Here is a 21,309-nt window from a genome sequence, read left to right as displayed (position 1 = left end):
GAGGTGTGCCTGAGATTCAGAGGGGCTAAAGAAACATATTTGAGAACCTGACAGTACTGGAAGCACTGATGGCAATTACATGAAGAGGAACAGTATATACACATGACCTACTTGTTATTCTTGATCACTGGGGAGATACAGGATGAAACATGGGAGGCTTCCGATGGTGAAGGGAAGAAATATCATCACTAAGTGACTGATAAGACAAACCAGGGTCTAGGAACCAAATCCTCACCTTCCAACTCCTTCACTGCCAGATCTGCAGAGGGAACACAGAGATGGCCCCATAAAGCAGCCAGCAGACATACTGTGAAAAGTGCTCAGCTCCACTGTGTAAGAGCCCTTTGACCTTCCTTCCTCCAACCTCCAGTACAAAGCTACCTCACTGCAACAAACAAGGTGCAAGACCAAGAATCATGAATTAAGTCTCATCTGAAGAAAATAGGTAAGAGCAGGGCACACTTCCTCTGACTGCCAAATACTGTCACCTTTGCATTTTACCCCTCTGATAGATCATTTCCCCCCTTCTCACACTGCCTGCAGCAGAAAAAACTTTATGATGAAGCTATATTTGCCTTTATGACAAGCAAGGCAAGTCCTAATAAGTAATTTCTTATGGGAACCACTAAGTTATAGCCAAACCTTTACACATAAACTTGGTCATACTCAGGAGTTGACTTGGAATTCCCACTCCAGAAGCCTAAGGTTTTGTTTCCAAACCCTTTGGCAGTTACCTTCTCACTACTCAAAAGCTAGTGCAATTACACTAATTACATATTTATTTATTTATTTATTTTCCTTTTCATATTCTCTATACTATAATAATAACCAGTGTCTTCCATACACCAAGTGGTATGCTATTAGCAGGGGTACAATATTTGCCTTAGTTTATAAAAGACTTTTACTTGTATGAAAACATAGGCATTATGTCAGAGTAAAAAGTGGTGGCACTAAGATGTTATACCCCATGTTCCACTTCTAGCCTTTTCCCAGCAGGCAAAAACTCATTGAGCAGCTAAATAAATAAAATGCATTCTTAGTATTTCAAAGCCAGACATACAAGCCCATCATGCCTTGGAGGTACATAGAGAAATGGAATGGGAAGGTGCAGCCCAGCAGCATTGATAGATCATTCAGACAAGATCTGTAAAATAAAGTTGGAAGCTACCAGAATTACCTTCTTCATCAAGATCTCTCTCAGATGCTGCAGGTTCAAATAAAACCTTTCTGGGCTTTTTGGAGTGGACTCTTGGTGGTGTTCCTTGGTCAGGACTTTTCTTCCAGGCCTCATTGGATTCCACCTTTCCAGCTGGGGGCTTCAGAGCACAGGGTACCACCACTGTCCTCAGCGGTGGCCGGATGTCCTCCTTCACAGCCCTGGATGCTCTGGCAGCCACCTCTGAGCTCTGACTCTTAACCTGTGACATGAGCCCCAGCCAAATCAGCCCCAAAGAAAGATACCTGAGGCTACTGTGAATTGCATCTTACTGGGCCACAGATGTGGTAACTGTGCTTAGGCTCATCTTCCCATTGAGCTTTAAGGGTGAACATGACATCAGCATTAGCTGCCAAACAGATGCTGAGCAGTGCAGCTATCTGCTGCTCTGTGCTGTAGTCAGCTTTCAGACTGCTGGCTGCTGGGCACAGCTAAAACATGGAAGGGCAAAAAGCCTATCTGTACTAGGAATGAAGGGGCTGGTTGACCATCCCACCAAGGATTACTATATTCAACATTTAAAAAGGCATTTCAATGGAGAATATATCTTTCTTCAGCAAAAGAGAAACTTTGGCTCCAGAACTTGCTTATCCATATCTCCACCAAAAAAACCAGCAGCAAATGTTTCAGCTAGACATGAACTGAATCACTACTGGTGAGGGAGAAGACACTAAGAAAAAAAGTGAAAAGTGACTCCAAAATAGCCATACCTCAGTAGGATCCTCCAGGTCCTGGCCAAGGGTCCTATCATCTGCTGGAAGCACTGGTGACTGGCTGGTCTCTGGTACAAGGAAGGGATGGACAGGTGTACTGCTGGAGACACCTCGGAGCAGCTGCAGCAGAAACAGCGACAGGACCCTTAGCGCGTTATCCTGCAAGGGACAGATTCTCTGCAATGAATAATCTGCCTTTCATCTCCCACACCAACAAAACAAGCAAGGAGAAGAAAAGCCAGGCACTGTAAGATGCTAAATCCAGTAGCTTCAGCTCAAGGTAAAACAACTATGTAAGTGCCAAAGACCCAGGAGAGAGTGAGACTGGAAGTGAACAGCTGTTGGCTGCCTGTCTCCTGCCACACACAAGGTGCTCTGGCAAAACTGTGTTCAGAGGGTAGGCCTGGAGCATCACAGAGCTTTCAGGCTCAGCACAGACATGCATTAACAGATTCATGTATGTCAGCTCTACTTTGGAGTAGTAGAGAAGGAAAAGGAGAGCAAAAAAGGAGATTCTGGGGCTGAGAAGTGGCATTTGGGACCCTGGACAGGAAGAGAGGAGTGTCAGTTCTTTTACCTGTCCATTGACAGTCAGAACAAGCCTCACAGGGTTGCCTTTGTCCATCTCTTTCAACGAGGCCATGAAAAGATCTGTTCTCCAGTCGCCTTCCCACACCAGAGACCTGCACAAGGGACCATGGCTTTTCAGCCCACAAATGACATTGACCAGGACAAAATTCCTGCTCCCATACTAGATGATAACAGGCCAAAGCCATAAGAGATCCGTTCCTGAAAGCAGCCAAAAGGCACCACCACTAGAGGGAAACACCATGGTGGAGGACCAGCAGGATTTGGTTAACAGCAGCAGAACCAGGCAGCACCAGAGATCAGAAAGCTTTTCTAGGATGCCCCTCCTGCTGTGACCTGCGGGTGGGCTCCAGCCTGCCGACCCGCTGTGGGGCAATGCCTGAGGACACCAGCACATCCACGGCGATGCTCGTGTCCGCAGAGTAACAGCTCCAGTCGCCCAGCCCGAACACCACCAGCTGCTTCGGCAATGGCAGGGGAAGCCAAGCCTGGAAAGCCATCTGGCTGGAATGGCTGCAAAGGGGAGGGAAGAAAAGCGAGAAATAGTAATCGAGGAGTAAAATAAAAGGAGAAAAAATTATATGAAAACTTCTGAAAACACTATTATGCTGGGAAAGGGTGAAAGCAGAGGGCTTGTGTCATTTAAAGATGAAACCATGCAAGGATGCAGGGAAGGAGATAATCGGTGGGAAGGGAGAGCCGCCAGGGGCTGGAGCAGCTCAGCGACGCGGGCAGCGGCGTTTCCAGAGCGGGCCAAAGCACGGCGTGGAGGTGCCCGGCCCGTGGGGAGCCCAGCCCCGACAGGGCCCGGCCGCACCCGCACAGCGCCGGAGCGGGGCCGGGCCGCACCTGCCGAGCCGCCGCGGCGGCTCCCGCAGAGCCCACAGCACGTAGAAGGCGAGGCCGCCGTGCCGGGCGCTGCCCGCGGGCCCCGGCCAGCCCCGGCGGCGGGCGCGCAGCATGGCCCCTGGTGAACGGCCCGGGCTGCCGGGGCCGCAATTTGAGCAGCGCGGCGCGGCGGGGGCGGCCCCGGCATCCCCCGGCCCGGCCCGGCCCCACAGCTGCGGAGGGGCCCGGCCGGACCCGCCCTGCTCGCGGTGGGAGCGCCCGGGGCGCGGCCGTCCCCGTTAGGGGCCCGGCCGTCCCCGTTAGGGGCCCGGCCGGCGGCAGCCCTGCCAAGGCCGGAGGAGGTCAGGGCACTAGGGCCCGCTGCTCAGGCCCTCCGAAGCCGGGACCAGCCTTGCCTCGTACCAAATCAGCCTCTGTAGAATCACAGAATTAATTTGGTTGGAAAAGACCTCTGAGATCATCGAGAAGAGCCAGTGACCGAACTTCAGCATGTCAACTAGACATGGGCACTACACATCCAGTCCTTCCTTAGACAGCTCCAAGGATGGTGACTCCACCACCTCCCCGTGCAGTCCATTCCAGTATATAATCACCCTTTCTGTGAAGAAATTCCTTCTAATGTCCAACCTAAACCTGCCCTAGCACAGCTTGAGACTATGTCCTCTTGTCCTGTCACTGGCTGCCTGGGTTCCTACTTGCCTACAACCTCCTTTCAGGTAGTTGTAGAGAGTGGTAAGTCTCCCCTGAGGCTTCTCTTCTGCAGCCTAGACAACCCCAGCTCCCTCAGCTGCTCCTTAAAAAACTTGTGTTCCAGACAGTCACCATTTCTAGAGCCCAAGACACATGACCCTTTCCAGAGAGGGATAATTTGCTTTCCAATTCCTAAATGATTGTATCTGTACACATTTCTTGTAGCCTTCGTGAAAAGGAGCAGGGGTGAACCTTGCTTCTCTTACTCTGCAGTCAGGGCTCATATTGAAGGTAGGATGGTGGCAGATACTCCTTAAACAGTAATTACATGTGTGTGTGTGTGTGTGTGTGTGTGTGTGTGTGTGTGTGTGTGTGTGTGTGTGTGTTACTACAGAGGCCCCACTGGGTAACTGATACCACCTGTATAACAATGAGTAGCTCTGCTAAGCTTAAAACTGCTGTTGGTAATCAAGGACTACTAAAAGCAGTGACAGGACTTCAGCAGCCAAACTACAATATTCCCCTTATTCACCTGAAACAGGGAAGAGCCACTTCCCTGGCAGAGGCAACAAAGCCTGCTGCAAGGCCTTCATAGTGCAACTCATAGTAAGTGTTTCTGCTGCAGTCCATGCACAAAAGTTAGAGAAGGGGGGAGTGGCAGAGTGGGCGTGGAACTTCCGGAGATGGGACGAACTAATGTGAAATTTTGCACCACTGTTCTGCATCCCTGCTGTTTTCCTTAGTTTTCCTCTTGGCCATACACCCAAGCCAAGCACAAGGATGTATTGTGAATGCATCATAATAAAGTACCTGTAGCACTGTTTCTCTTTGGTGGTCTTAAAATGCAATGAAACATCTTTAACTTGGCAGAATCACCTATCCTTTGGATCAGCTTGGTTTATGATTGCTCCTGCCCATCAATTACTTTATAAAAGTGTTGCAAGGGACTAGAACAGAGAATTGAACCTCTGCAGCATTTGTCCTACCAAACTTGAAATGAGATAGGTGAGAGAAGATGACTCCTGCTACAACCATCATTCCTCATTTTGACCAGCAAGTGCTTCTCTCAGGACATGTAAGTAGAACCTTTGTAGTATGATAAAGCTGAGGGGCAAAGCAGCTGTGAGGAGCTGTGAAGGGCAAACACTTTTCTGTAGACAATTTAATGAGTACCTGGTAATCAAGAGATGTTTCTAAATCCTCCAGATTGAAAGCCAAAGTAACAAAGGAGCGAGGGGATCTCTGCAAATGGAGGTGACAAGTACCAGTATGAAAAACTGGAGGGTAAAGTATTCAAACTCTACCTATGTCCATTATATGAGCTTGGCTACTTGCTTGTTCCTCTCCAATTCCTCAAGCATTCAGTACAATCTCAAGAAAAATATTCCAGTGAGTCATTTTAATAGACAAAAGATTTCCTGGCTGGAACCATCATCATCATGAGCTGATAACAGAGCATTCTCCTATTTGTTTGCATCAGAATCTCCTGTACACTGCAAAGTATTTTTTGCATATTTGCTTCTTCTTTGCTCCTAGAACTAACTGCATTCTTGTTTTGTTGGAAGGTCTGTAGTTGAATTTTTCATATCAAGATATTCAGTTGCTTTAAACAGAATACAAAATTCTTGGTTGCATAGTGAAGTTTATTTAAAGGGAGTAAGTTCCAATATATTATTACAAATAAACCACAATACATCAAATATAAACAATACAAACCAGTTGTAGAAGGAATGCAAGCACACTATAAATACAGCCTTCATACGTGCCCTTCAGAAAGAGTCCAGTGACACATTTTGTTAAAATATCCTCTTCAGTATTTTAAACTCACCTCTTGGTGAGCACATGGAAAGCAAACAGCTGGCACTGAGAACTCAATTTTGAAATCACAGGACATCAAAAATATTCACATCACAGAGGTAAGGACTGACAAACAACCATCACAGTTCACAAGAACATAGGTCTGAAAAAGTTATGACAAGCTACAGGGTGCTCCCCATTGAAAGTGCTAATGGTTTGGAGCTGTGAGTGGGAAGCAGCCTGCTTCCCTCTGAGGAGAGCTGTTCCAGGGCATCTTGGAGGTTGCAGGGAGGTCATCTCCAGCTAGTTATCATTTCCAAACATAGCTGCTAAACATCAAGGTCATTACTTGGCAAGGTCTTCTTAGCTCTGAATTTTGTGGCTGGCATCCTGCTTCTTGCCCAAGGGATTTGACTCACCAATCCAGATGGGTTTGAAACAGATAACCCTCACTGATGGATCAGAAAATTCTTCCTCTCTCCCTTCCCAATAAAGGCTACATTTAATGTATGATGATTCTGAGAGAGCAACATGTAAAATCCAGAATGGAACCCAGAGAAGTCAAGGGGACTCAGATCCACCATCCACCTGTACTGATGCACCTTCAGCTGCAACAGCACCACAGTTTGGGAATAAGTAGCCAGAGACTCACTCCAGGCAAATGTGGACTATCCCCCCAGAACACTCTCCTCCTTGTAATATACATTTGAAGTCTGGGGTTTTATGTACCTTTTAAAACTTTACTTAATTGATATTTACTGAAAATCAACTTCTTTAGATAAATGCCACAGCACTTTGACTCCTGCTAAACTCCTGCCTTCTTTTACAGTCTAATTAGCAATGTATTTAACACAATCAGTTCCCAGTTTTTAATTCTGCCAGTTGTGAAGTCCTCATTCATCTACACGATATTGTCACATCCAATATTTTCCCAGACGTGAGAAAAAGAGAAATCCTTTTTTCTTTTACACTTGTAGATATAAAAAAAACCCTAAACAAAAAACTTGTTGCTTTGGTCTCTCATCCACACTCAATATGCATAAGCACACAACACTCACAACTCTGGATTTCAACACTCTTAGAGAAAATGATGAATGGCCATAAGAAACACTCTTCTACGTCTATCTAGTGTTCCTCTGGTCCTTGGGCTTAGTGTCAGCATATCAAAAGGAGCAGTCCTCTGGTGTTCCTAGACATCTGACAGCAGCATATGAAGGCAAAGAATGTATGGCACCAGGAAATTCAAATACCATTGTACTACTCATCTTACAGCAACAAGGTGGTCTATGAACAGACTAGATCTCCAGCAACAGCCTAGAGGGGCTCTCCCTGCCTGACCTTAGCAAGGACCATCCCCTACCCAAATGGGCAGTGAAATAAGAAGAAATCTCTTGTATTAATGACACCTATGGTTCTCATTTCAGACATGCTGTTTGTTCCTAAGGCACCTTGTGATAAATCCTCTGTAGAGTGGCTTTTATAGGGGTAGTGAGACAAGAAGGAAGAGTATAAGCAGTGGGGATGAAAGTGAACTCATTTAGGGATTCATTCTCTCCCCTAATTCCCCACAAGAACAACAAAGTCTTTCAGCAGCTAGACCTGTAATAAGATTTACCTCAAATTCACCTCAGCAGGTCCAGCTCCACAGTAGCTGACCCAGTGCAGGCCACAGATGGAGGTTCCATGCACACACAGGTACAAGGAGATAAGCTGACTGGGTACAGCCACACAGAGAGGCATGTGGCTGCCTTCCAGACTCAGGGCACAGTAACCTGACTTTCCCAGCACCTGAAGTCAGGTAGCTAAGCTCTTCCCCTCAACACATTTTCATCTTACTTGTTTGTGCATATTAAATGGGTCTCAAGCATTTGCTACAAGCCTGTGTCTGACACCAGTAACCCTTCCTGAGAACATGCATTACAGGCCTCCAAAGGGTCTGAGTAAATGTAAGCAGTACCAGTAGTGGTCCTTGATGTAAGCAATTTTAACTCTCTGTTCTCAATAAAACACATACATTTTAAACTTCTGCTGCTACATTACACCTAAAGCAAAAAAGAGGAAACAATGGAGAGCTTATTACCTTCTCTCACATGAAAAATGTCCAACAGATTAATACCATTATCATAACTAAACACTTATCCAAGGTAATTTTTATACGGGTCCTTTGCTAAAGGATATATCTCTGACTGAACATGTAAATTTTATTTAGACCTAAATTATATTCAAAACAAAATGGAAAACAATTATGTGCTTTCACAAAAGCAAACCCAAAATGCAAAAGAAGCTTCTTTCTTGATTTAGCTTTCTGAATTTCGAGAGACAATTTAGAGGAAAAGGAAACATATATTAAAAACCTATTTGAAATCTTCCTTCCACAGAAACAAAAAAATTTTCCTTTCCTGAGGATTAATTTCCCTCTCTGAAGTGCAGCTGCATTTAAACTTTATTTTTCTTTTTTGACCCAAGGTCTAATACCACAGATCTCTATTTAAATAAGAAGGATTTCCATAAATGCCCAAGCCAGCTAGCAAGATTAAATACAAATCCAAGAAATATACCAAACTGAAAAAATACATATGCAAAATAAGGTTTTTTCTTTGAAACAACTATGGGTTGGATATTGAACAGGAATGGCTGCTGTTAATCACTAGCCACACAGCCAAGCTGTTTATCAGAGAACTAATAAAAACTGTGTATCCTTCCAAAAAGAAGTTGTCACTTTGATAATGAATGCTAGTTGAATACCTGAGAAACAACATACTTGTATAATGTGGCAATATAAGAAAATAAACAAAAATAGGAATTATCCTGTACAACTGTGAAGCTTTCCTGAAGATCAAATGTTCCTAAAACTATCCTGTGTTCATAAAAGATACCAGATACTTCTGGGAAACGTAGTCAGTGAAACAACACACACCAAATACTCTCAGTTCCACTGCAGCAGGCCTGTCTGTGGACAGGCTGCATTTGCAGGCTGGGCACATACTCATTGGGATGACATTCCACATTCAATGCTGCTTTTGGGCTCAAGTCAATGAGACCAGGTAGATGGGCACAGTTCCAAAAGAGTGACCCCAGCCTTATTAAAGATTGGTCCACATTTCAGAAAGCAAGAACTGAATATAGGTTTTCCATCTACAGTGCAATTTATCTTAACAAAATCCATTAACTAATGGCTTGAAAACTGGGACATACTATCTATGTGTCAGCAAGTGATCAAAACTGGTTGTAAGGCAGGTTTTGTGATCAAAACCACAGTATATTTTTAAATGGAGATAACGCACTAGCATGCAACAAGCTGTGCAGCTGAGGATCCATAATTCTGGAATATCTCATGTACATACAGGTCAGAGTTCCCTTCAACAGAAATAAATCCTAATTAGAAGGTGGAGTAGGTGCCAAATAGTACATCACATGTTAACCAGCACACACACACAGGGTTCGGCAGATCTCACATCCAAGGACCAACAATGCTGACATTGTGGTCACACTGAAGGGTCTATTCCATCTTCTTCTCTTTAGTGCCTCAGGTGACAGTGTGCTCTCCCTCCCACTTCTGCCTGAGCAATAGCCAGCCACCAGTGGTGGGCAGGAGGACTGTATCTGGCTTAAGTTGGACTCTGAGAAGACAGATAAGAACACAATAGTTAAGGACCATAAGTCTTGCTCATCAGCTTAGGGCCAGTTGGGCACAAGGAAAACCAGAATACAGCCTGTATGGAAATATGACTGTAAGTCAATCACCTTACTCTAAGTAGTGGACAGTCCAGGGCCTCTTTAACCTCTCCTGCATGGCAGAAGGCTGCACCCCAGCATCTCCACTCAACTAGGGTGAGTTAACTTCTTGAGGCTGAGATCCCTTGCTCAGGAATTCTCACCAAGTGCTTAATAGCATACAAAACTGAAATCTCAGCTGAGATACAAGATTGACTGTGCACATAATCCTTTAGATGTAAATTGCTGGCCAAGTCTGGGACTAAGTCTGGATCCAGACACACCTAAATTTCCCTTGAGAAAGGAGTTTAAAAAATAAGTGGGTCCTTTCTGAACCTCATGACTCAGCAGAGGGTCTGCCTGACAGTTTGTCTGACCCTGTCCTCTATGCAGTGAACAGCTAAGTATACCTTGCCATCGTGTCTTGTTAAATTATTGTCACATTTACTCATAAAATCATAGAATGGTTTGGATTGGAAGAGGACCTTATATATCATTCAGTTCCAACTGTTTTCCCTTAGACAGGGACACCTTCAACTAGACCAGGCTGCTGTACCTGCAGGGTTGTGTGGGAGACAGGCTACACGTGCTGGGCTGCTGTACCTGTGTTGCTGTGTGTGTGCAGGAGATGGATTACACCTGGATCACAGCACTGACCTGAGTGGGGGATGAGAGCAGCCTTTAGAACATGTGGGGAGAGCTGGGCATGCTCCAGTTCCTGCTGCATGCAGTGCTCCCTGAGCCCAGGTGTACTGTACTCCATACACGGCAGGAGCCGCACGCTGCAGCCGTGTCACCATCCTGTCTGATGGTCCTGGCACAGCCCTGCTGCACAGGCCTTGTCTGTCCAGTATTTTGTACCATATGTGTGTGAGCTGACTGACAGGACTGATGCCTGCCTTCTGACTGATGCTTCATTAATCTCTTTGTTACATTTTTAATCAGCAACTTTTGTTACTCACAAACCAATACTTTAAAAAGGGTGGGGGAGTAAAATCCCAAACATATTTGCTTATGATTTGCTTTTTTAACTCAACTCTCCTTTAAACCAGAAAGGATGTTATGAAATTATGAAAGGATACTGTCAATTGCAGAATGTGATGAGTAACTCAGGTGGCCTGAGCTGCAGAAGTGCCTTCATAATACTCAACTGCTACTGCTGGACGTGGTTATCAGCTTTTTAAGGAAATACTTTACTATATGGCTATGAAGAGTTGTCTAAATACAATGAAACTGTTACTGTGTTTAGAGTGTTTCTAGAGGTTTCAATAATTCAGATTTTATTAGCAATGACAGTTTCAGTAAGCTTTTAATGAAATGTTTGTTTCTTTTTATAAAACAGCCCATGAAAAAGACCTCATTTCTTAAAACCAGTTATTTTTCTGAATCTAAAGGCCTGAAGAGCCTGAAGATTTTTGAGAATTTCTGAAATTTCTGTCTGAATGTGAATTATTGTGTGTATCAGACGGATAGACCATAATTTGTAAGGCTACACAGACCCTTCTCCCTCTATGTTGTAGGACCCACTGAAGCTGGAAAAGTACAGTCCCATCTCCTGACAATTTGGGACAGTTAATTCCAGTACTGACCTTATTTTCAGAGTCTGGCTTGTATTGTTAAAGAATTTACTAAATAAACTTGCCCTTTCCCTGTTGTTGGTATCTTTTACTTCCTACATCATCTGTTTGAAGAAAATTATTAGTCTAATCCTCTACTGTAAGGTTCTATCTGATGCAGTCTTTTAGGTAATGGATCTAAGTGAAATTCCATAAACTTGGAATTTGAACAATTTCACAGTTGGAGTTCATAGATTGTACCCACTTTTACAAAAACACTTCCCTGACAAGCATTGAGTGATGAACAAAAGCATTTTTTCCAAATGAACAACGTAAAAAATAATGTAACGAACAACCTAGTGAAACCTCTAAGAAAAATATAATTCCTATTTTTTATTTCCTTCAACAGTCTTGCAGAACTTCACCACTGAGTTTCAACACCACCCTGTTTTCCCAGAGGTTGCAGAACAGCCTGAAGAACCCTGGCATTGACCACACATGTATGTGGCTCATCTTATTACTCTGGGACATGACCAACTTCTGTATTTTATGTGCAACTTTTCTTCTGGCATTGGCCCATAGTGTTTTCTTTGTTTTAAGGTGTTTTCCTTGTTTGTACCAAGTGACTTGGTACAAAAGGCTCATAGAATCATAGAGTATGTTGAGTTGGAAGAGGTCCATCACGATCATGGAGTCCAGCTCCTGTCTCAGGACACCCCAACAATCAGAACATGTGCTTGAGAGTGTTGTCCAAACACTCCTTGAGCTCTGTCAGGCTTGGTGCTGTGATCACTTCCCTGGGGAGCCTGTTCCAGTGCTCAACCACCATCTGGGTGAAAAACGTTTTCCATACACCCACCCTAAACCTCCCCTGAGTCAGCTTCAGGCCACTTCCTTGAGTTCTGTCACTGGTCACAAGATTGAAGAGATCAGTGCCTGCCTCTCATGAGGAAGCTGTAACTGCAATGAGGTCTCCCCTCAGTCTCCTCTTTTCCAGTCTGAACAGACCAAGTGATCTCAGCCACTCCTCCTATGGCTTCCCCTCCAGACCCTTCACCATCCTTGTGGCTCTCCTTTGGATGGTCTTTAATGGCTTAATGTCTTTTGTATATTGTGGCACCCAAAACTGCCCCCAGCCCTGGAGGTGAGGCTGCCCCAGTGCAGAGCAGAGCAGGACAATGCCCTCCCTTGCCTGGCTGGTGATGCTGTGCCTGATGCACCCAGGGCAGGGCTGGCCCTCCTGGCTGCCAGGGCACTGCTGGCTCAGGTTCAACTTGCCATCAACCAGAAGCTCCTGGTCCCTTTCTGCACTTTCTGCAGTGCTGCTCTCCAGCCTCTCATTCCCTAGTCTATACAAAACACACCAACTATGAAATGTTGTAAATTGATGTTTTCTATCAGCAAACATACTACTGCTTCTCTGTTAGAAGTGAAGAGTGTCACTCCATCAGCATTATCTAGGAACTTGATAGACAAAGGATGAAAAAACCCAAACACCTTAGCTAAATTGCTCAGGCCTGATTCAAGTGCTGTAGAAAGGCCACAGGATGGTTCTTCATTTCATCCATAAGAGGTTAAAGGAAGGAATAGCCCTCTCCAGGCTGCTACCTGAAAGAGCACTTGCTCTGACAGATACCAAGCCCTACTGTTCTGTCTCCCTGTGCTCGACCTGCTTGAATAAAGCAGCTCTGCAGCTCCCTCCCACCCTGGTGAATACACTCTCTCTTTTGAGATAGGTGGCTGTTTCCTCCCCTTCTCAGGGCCCAAAGCAGCAACAACTCTGCTCCTTGCCCACTCCCCCAGAAAGCCACTGTGCTCCAAGTAGGGCTCTTCCAGTTTCCACTCCTCCTGTTCCCAGCTTGGGCTGCTCTATTGTAAAGTGACTGCTTCCTCTCTTACCATTTTGACCTACTAAGTGCTCTGGAGCAGTGAATCAGTAAGCAGAGATACTTCAAAGTAAGCTTGAATATAGAGCAAATTGTACAGCATTACAATATACTCTTAATAGGAAATAGGCAGCCCTCCTATGAGAGCAAAATCTTTGGCTTTAACTACCCCAAATAATTCTGTCCATCATTTCCTCTCAATAGAAGGAATGGACCAAGTAGAAGTGCTTTACCTGGAGAATTTAAAAATAAAACTCAGAACTTTTCTAGTATCACCATGGAAAGTAATTTTGTGTCTCTGCAAAGAGGTATCAAAATGTAAATACAGCAGTATTCTTAGAAAAGAGAACGATTTCAAGTTAAAAGTATTAAAATAAACAACAGTTACAAATAAGCATGTTTTAAAATTCATCTCTGATGGATTAACTTCTCCTTTTTAACTCAGCCATTACTTAAGCAGAAGGTGGTAACTAATACCATCACTAGTCACCAAAACATGCCAAGGAACTTCCTAACAGTACCTTTGCAACAGCAATAGCAGCTGACAAACTGCATTGCTCTGGGAGCCTTTTCCTTGCTACATATGGTTGCAATACCACTGAACCAACATCCTGCTACTAAGGAACATTTCCTGTATATTTATTGGTTGTATTCCAACCATTTTGTATTCATTCAGCATGGCAGTAACGTCCTCTGCTTCACATCTGGATTACAGAAAAAAACTTCTGGTAATCACTGAGGTTTTAAGCATCTATATATCCCTACAATCAACAGATATAACATTCAATTCTTAATCTGTAGAAAAGCCTTCCTATGGACTATGAGGGGTGCACCCTGCTCCCACCCCCTGTCCAAACATGAGCTGTGACTGCTATTTGGGGCCCACCTGTTGCAGCACTGCCAAGCCACTGCAGCATGGGGTGCTGCTGGCCCGCTGCACTCCCAGCCACTCGCGTGAGTGAAGGAAGCAGCGACTGCTGGTGACTGTAGCTATGGTAGGTGATGGGTTACCCTGGCTAAGTGACAAGCCAGCTGTGCTTCTGGCTCACTGAAGTCAACAGCTGCCCTCTAGCGATGCAGATGCAGCAGGTGAGTTGGAAAAGTTATTCACAAAACAGTAACATTATTTTCACTTCATTTTGTACCAGCGCAACAGATCAGAACCACAACCTCCTGAATGTGGCTTCTGGGCAATTGCCAGCATTGACTTGAAGGCCCAGCCCAATGCCTGCATGGAGCAGACCTCCCAAAGTTCTAGAGAAAGAGCAGCTGCCTGGGAACAACCAGGCAGCCACAACTACCTTTGTCCCCTGAGACAGTGGGGAAGAAGGATGTGAGGAGAAACCAGTTCGTGTCCAAAGGAGAGCTGGCAGAACTGCGCCGTGGTTCTGTCACGCAGCAGTGCCCGTCAGGCAGTACCAGGGCTGGGTGGCAGCCTGCTACACTCACCATCACCTGCCTGCCATCCTTGCCCCTTCCCTCTTCTTCAGCTAGTGTAGTAGACGTGAAAGAACAGTGTCTTATTGCGGAGCAGAGAGTAGGAGTTATCAAACTTCAGCAGGTAGATGCCCTCGCCCGGGTACTCGTGGCTGCCTGCCTGCACCTCGCGATGGCTGTTCCTGCGGTACACGGGCATCACCTCTCCATAGCGGTTCCGCAGGTAGCTCTTGGAACCCCGCTCCACATCACCCACAGGGGACAGTCCTGAATGGCAGAGAGGAGACAAGTAAGTAGGGCAGAACCACCTCATGATCCAGAAGAAGACCAACAAGACCAGAACACAACACAGACATGCAGCTATATGGAAGGCTAACGGTGATAACATTACCCAGAGCATCTCCTCCGACCTTTCTGCAAATAATTCCCACAAAGTCCAGCCTTCCTTATCATTACAAAGGTCATACCAAGAACCAGTTCTCTTGGGAATACTGATGGGACAGTATTTACTAGCCCACCAGCCCAATCTCCTCTCTTTTTAAGCTTAGACACTTTACTGCTTTCATACAGGCAACAGCAGTCCTGTGATATAGACTTGAAGCAAAGAGAGGCAGGAAAGCTCTTAGCTGTTACCTCATAGTGTGTATGCTCTCAGTTCAATTCCATATGAGAATTCCTCATAAAGGAACCTACCCCTGCCTACAGGGTCTGCAAAATTCAGACACGAACCTCCCAGCTACACTGGTCACACATACACTCAAGCCACAGAACAGGCAACGTTACTGTGTGTTTCCCAAGTACAGTGACATAGGTAGCAAACATTTCAAATACAGACAGAAGGAGCTGCTGATGTAATGGAGAAAAAAGAAAACAAGAAAAAAACCAAAAAACAAGAAATCCCTCCAAACAAACAACAACAAAAAACACCAACCCCCCCCCCCCCAAAACACAGCAAAACCCAAAACAAAAAAACCAAACAAACAAAAATCAAAAACTCAAACAAACAAAACCCCAAAAAAACCAACACCCCAAAACAAAATCTTCTTGCCTCCACTCACCACCAGAAATTTCTCAGTCTGAGAATCTAACAAAAACAGTTGGGTTAAAATTTCAGACTTTAACCTTTTTATCATCTAGAAATTCACTGAGCAAATTCTGGTTTTATTTTTCCATGTGTTCAATTTTAAGAATGCTCTTGGAGAGGACAGCCATTGACATATGCTGAAGCAGGAAGGGCCAAATGCTTTCTTATCACTCTAACCAAGAACTCAGTAGGCTGCAGAGATAGCAAATGGGCTGACTAAACAAAGTAGATGGAAATTGTAGCATCTCACAGATACACTCAGCAGCATGGCAACAGCAACACTTACAATTAACCTTTGTAAGATCTGCACTAACCTTCAATTTCCTCATCCTCATCTTCATCCTCCTCATCACTGGATTCACTGACCTGAACAGTAATGGCAGTGCTAGTAACTGTGGTCCAGTCAAAATAGACTCCAAACCCAATGTCGTAGTCATCCGTAGCAAACTCCCAGCAAATGCATTTCCCGTCAGGATGGGTTGGCACTCGGACTGTCACCACCTCGCCGCGCTTCACCACCATCCGGCCATTCTTCTCCTTCCCCATCTTGGCTTTGAATTCCTTCATCTTCTCAGTGGTCCACATGGTGGGTGCAGCCAGAGGTGGAGGCAGAGCTGAGACAAGGGAGAAGTTCACAGGCTTACATCACTTTTCACTACTGACAAACTACTACCTGAAAACAGTGAAGCTATTTCTGGTAAGGGGCCTGCATTCTGGAGCCTGCTCCCAAAAGCCCCAGATGTGAAGTTTTTCCACTCACTAGCCAGGAGCCCAAATTTCCAGCAGGATTTAGAAGTATCTCCAGGATAGTCTCTGCTCTTCTAGTCAGGGCAGGCACTTAAAAAGTACCCAAACAGAAGTTCTGCCTTCAGGACTCACCTTTTCTCTGCTCCCCAAGGAGGTCTGCAGTCTCCAGCTCAGCTGAAAGGATATCCACAGCACCAGTGTGATCTGACTGAATCATGACTATATCCCCTACTCCCTGAGGTACATGGTAGCTGCTTAATCGAACAGCTTCCTGCACAAAGCACATAAAAAACATTGTCACAAAGACCACCCTGTTAAAAAGTCTCTGCCTAGATTTGAAACAACTCATTAGTAACTCAGGCTTCTTTATGAAAATAAGTCAGACCTGCAGAAGCTTCTATTATTAATGTAGGCTAGCTCTGAGACACCTCTCAGCATTTGTTTCACCCACTGCACCAAAGTCATGAACTTTGAAGTCAAATGCTGCATCAGTGGCACAAATTTCACTTCCCTTGGTCTCCCAGGGAGTCCTGGGCAGGCACTTTTTTGCACTTGCATCAGAGTTAATTGTCACCTCTCAACAAAGCAGCAGCCTTATAGATTTAGCCAACTATTCTTGGAAAAAATTCGCATCAAACAATCTCTCTAGGGAGAGCCTTTCAGCTCTGTGTGCATCTAGACTGCAGCCACAATCAAACTGCCATTGCTGCATCCTAGTTACAAATCCAGCTGGTTCACTCTCTTCTCACATATGCAAACTCACAGGTCCTGAACTCAGTGTCATTTGTACAGGTTTCTCTGACTCTATCTGTAGGGCAAACAAATTTGCTGCTCACAATAAGAAACAAGGGATTTCAGTTCCCTCTTGCATAAATCCACAAGAATGGAATTTCCAGAAGCACCAGATAAGAGCAGAAGGTGACAATTACCTTGAAGCCTCGGTGAGCAAGGAAGCAAGAACTAGCTGAAGACACAAGAGGGATTTTGCAAATTAGACTGATACCATTTATCTGCCACTAATGTACAGGAAAAAACGTAACTGAATCTATGTTAATATTACTTTTATCTTAACACAACCCTTAGAACCTCAGTCCCACAGTGGCAAGCACAGTAGTAGAGTAGGAGAACTGCTGCTGCACTTCTGTCTTCGTTCTCAGACACAAGAAACATCCATCTACCTTTCTGAGAGATTTGATTTGGTCAGGCAGCTTCTCTTCTAGCACAGCCACGTTCTGGTCCCCCAGAGCGCCTATTTCTTCCTTGGAATGCTCTGTTGTGTCGGCACTCAGGTGCACCCCAGCCTGAGACCTTTTGGAGGAAGAGAGCAGTACAATTCAGCACTTGCACCCAGGGCACAGCCAGCAGAGGAATCACTGCTCTGGAACTCAAATTCAAATAAGCTGAAGGAACAAGCTTCTGTGGTAGCACCTGCCAACTGGACAAAGAACCCCTGCCCACCCAAATCCTGCCATGTCTGCATGATTACTTTCCATGTGAGCCAGGGGGAGCAACTTCTGTGGGATACTCCATATTTACCATCCTTTAGATGGCAGAAATCCACTGCACTCACCCCACAGCATGTTGGCTCACCAACACTACACTAAGGACAGACATCAGTAGCAACTTTTCTGCCCAAGAAAGGACAACTTCTATGCCAGCTACTGCATGGCATCTGCATACTGCCTCAGAGGTCAACTGGATCAGTGAAAGAATTCAGAACAATTTTGACAGCCATCCTGAGAATGCCATCTATTTAAGTGGCCCGTTATGCCTTTCCTACTGGCAATCCCAACAGATACAGGGAACACCCAAGTGTCTCTCTGCCATGTCCAAACACACCCCACAGATAAGCAAGCAGTAAGACATACAATGGGCAGCACAACAACTTAAGCAAAGAGGTCTGAGTACTGCACTGTAACAAAAGAAAATGGACATGCTAAAAGAATAAGAATGGTACACAGCAGGAAAAGAATGGGCAAGACAGGAAACATCTCTGGCATTTATTCTCTGTTGAGGGTTTTCTTCTAAATTATATTTTTAAAATTGCTGCATGTTGTCTATAGGTAGACTTACAATCCTAAATGAACTCAGATGCCAGAAGAGTGTCCTGACACATTCTGCATCCACAGAGAAGACTTGAACAGGGCAAATGTGGCTTTTGTTTTCAAATTGTTACTCCTACAGCACTACAGACTTTATCCAGAAACAAAGCCATTTTTTACTTATATTCTCTCAACAGTGTGATTTGCTTTCCTACAACTGGTGTGATAGACCAGAAGGTCTGTAAGAGCGACTCAAGATGAATAGCAGGTTCACAAAATGGCAGCAGATGGATGAGATAAGAAGGATACTCGGTGGGAACAATTTTTAAAGGAAGAATTCTTGTACTTCTACGCTATCGTTTTCCAGCCTATTTGCATTTCAGTTTAGCTGTTGCATGAACACACCTAGATGGGCTATCTGGTTATTTGCTACCATAGGTGCACACATCTGCTCTAAAAGCTCTCCATCAACACAGGAGCCTACAGGCTGGGAATTTTTTCCTCTAGATACATATCATTGAGACCTAAGAGTCTCACTGAAAGATTAGGAAGAGCTACACAGCTTTACAGGCAGACTTACAAACACACAGTTCAGCTGATTCCTTCTCACACAAACCTTTTGCACCATCCCCATCCCTTTCAAAAAAGATCTACATTAAGACAAATTTAATAGGTGATGTCCACAAGTATCTATCATCTGCTTTGGCTATTTTGCTCCTGGTCTGTATTAATCTCTTTAAAGAAAATTAGAGGATATAATAAAAAGATGGAAGAACTCATTTATAGTCAGGAAGTCTGATAGAGAAGTCAGCAGCATCAAACCAAGATGGCATCAAAATGTTGTTTTGGTAAGAAGGGTGGTTTGATGTGGGTTCTTTTTTTCCTGGATTTTTGCATTTTTTTTTGATGAAGCTGTGCTTTACCTACTGTAATTAACTCACACATTTCTGAAATTGTATCCTGTGCAACAAATGTATAATGGCAAATGAAACTGCACTGCATAGTGTTAATGCTTGTAGCCAATTAAATTACTTGGCCACAAACACGACGTGCCCAGCTGGTACCAACAAGCCAAACATCTGATAACAGGGTTAAGATCAGCAGGATTAATGGAGAGACACAAAAAGCAAACAATGAAGAAAAAAGCCAAAATGTTGTCAAGAAAATAGCAAAAGGTATTTTCTTATACAGCTTCCGCCAGATTTACAGACAGCAGGCATGCTCAATTATTAAATTATCCTCCAGACAGGATATAGAAAATTTCCCCCTGAAAATGTACTAGCTGTTACAATGGATTATAAAACCACACAGGGTTCATTTCAAGCTGAATGACTCTGTGATTTGAATAGCTGAGCCATGAACTACATTTCACAAGCTTTAAAACAACCTTAAAGCCTGTAAGAACAGGCTCTCCCATACTGATTCTGGTATATACTGTCCCAAAGCAGACAATTCAGTCTCCAGGCCCTTCTTTTTACCTGCACAGAACAAACTGTCATACAGAAGAGGTCACAGGAGTGAAACAGACTGTCATGCATGTGGGCCACAACACACAAAAAGGTTTTCCTACCCGCTCTGTGAAGTACTGGACTCCAAAGAATCAACTAGCTGATCTGCAGGCTCTGGCTTTTGGGCTGAGTCTTCATTTTCTAGCAACAAACAGAATATAGCAAGAGAAGGTGAAATAAATGTTGGTGTTTATAGTACACTAACAGGAAAAAAAACCTGCAGCCAGCACTCAGACACTGGCAAGGTCACACAGCTGTGGAACAAAGACCTGAGCCAACCAGATTTTCGTGTTATGAGCTGTATCTAGAACCTTGTGGAGCAAAGATTTTTAATGGCCTCAACCCTAGCAAAGGGAAAACAAAAACCTTCGCATGTTTTTGATGTAAAGCCATTCTCAGAAGCAGGGCTCATTCAGGAGCTAATAATCCTAGCTTTAGAAGGACAGAACAAGGCCAAATTTCATCATGTAAAGCTGAGCTGACAAAGCCCTGGAAAAAGCGATCGTGCAGCAGTTCTCAAAGGGCACCGACGAGATGGAAATTCTTAGGTCGGGGCTAAAAGGACCGTGGCTCCTGCTCTTCCCCGAGTGCCCTTGGTCGGGAAAAGCTCTGTCCCATACCACTGCGGTACACAGGGCAACCCCAGCCCTGCTCTCCGATGGCGCTGAGGCAGTCAACAGGACACGGACAAGTTCCAGCTTCTGCAGGTTGCTGATGCCCCTCGGAGCCGCTGCTGGCCATTCGCAGGAGTCAGGGCGGGAAGGAGCCGGCTCCAGCCCGGGGGCACGCAGCACAGCCCGGCTACACGGGCCCTGTGTCCCCGGGGACAGCACAGACCGCCATCCGCGCTCGCTCTGACCGCTGCACCGGGAGGAGCCCCTGCTGCAGCTCCGGATGCCCGGGCAGCAGGGGAGCGGCGCAGAGCCCGCAGCGGGACCGCGCTGCCCCCGCACGGAGGAGCTGCCGCTCCTGCACGGCTCCGCCGGCAGAAACGGGCGAACCCACCACGGAGGGGAAACTCTCCCCGTAAGACGGGGGACAGTCGGCTCCGTGTTAGTTAGCCCGGCAAACACGCGCCGCCGGGCAGCCCCCTGCCCTGCCCTGCCCTGCCCTACCCTGCCCTGCCCGGCCCGGCCCGTACCTGCGGGGCCCCCGCACGCGGTGTCGCCGGCCGGGGGCTCGCAGCGGCAGCCGGCGGCGGCGGAGAGCGCGTCCGACATGGGCACGGCTCGGCGGGAGACCGGAAACACCCGAGCGCGGCCGGAGAGGGGCGGCCGGAAACACCCGAGCGCGGGGGACGGAAACACCCGAGCGGGTGCGTGAGAGCCGGGCCGCGGGGAGATGGTGGCGCCGCGGTGCTCATCCCTCAGCCTCCCCTCTCGACAACGCAGCCAATCAACATTCAGTTCTGCAGAGACGCGGGGCGCGGGCGGCGCAGCAGGCTGACAGCAGGGAGGGAGTGGCGGAAGGGAGAAGGGGGCG

The 21,309-nt window shown here is 45.7% G+C and overlaps 1 protein-coding gene across 1 annotated transcript; it reads right to left on the bottom strand.

The window, feature by feature from the left end:
- Nucleotides 1-5,678: 5,678 nt before the first annotated feature.
- TMED8 (transmembrane p24 trafficking protein family member 8) lies at nt 5,679-21,062 on the bottom strand. The gene is made up of 6 exons (XM_063160212.1): nt 20,969-21,062; nt 19,890-19,968; nt 17,456-17,585; nt 16,410-16,548; nt 15,845-16,144; nt 5,679-14,713 (listed from the first exon to the last, which is right to left on the bottom strand). Exons 1-6 carry the CDS (start codon nt 21,045-21,047, stop codon nt 14,496-14,498), a joined length of 945 nt encoding a protein of 314 aa, XP_063016282.1. The 5' UTR covers nt 21,048-21,062; the 3' UTR covers nt 5,679-14,495.
- Nucleotides 21,063-21,309: the final 247 nt, after the last annotated feature.

Source organism: Melospiza melodia, chromosome 6 (assembly GCF_035770615.1).
Source record: "Melospiza melodia melodia isolate bMelMel2 chromosome 6, bMelMel2.pri, whole genome shotgun sequence".
In the NCBI taxonomy this organism is placed as follows: domain Eukaryota; kingdom Metazoa; phylum Chordata; class Aves; order Passeriformes; family Passerellidae; genus Melospiza; species Melospiza melodia.
This window is presented reverse-complemented; position numbering and strand designations above follow the sequence as displayed.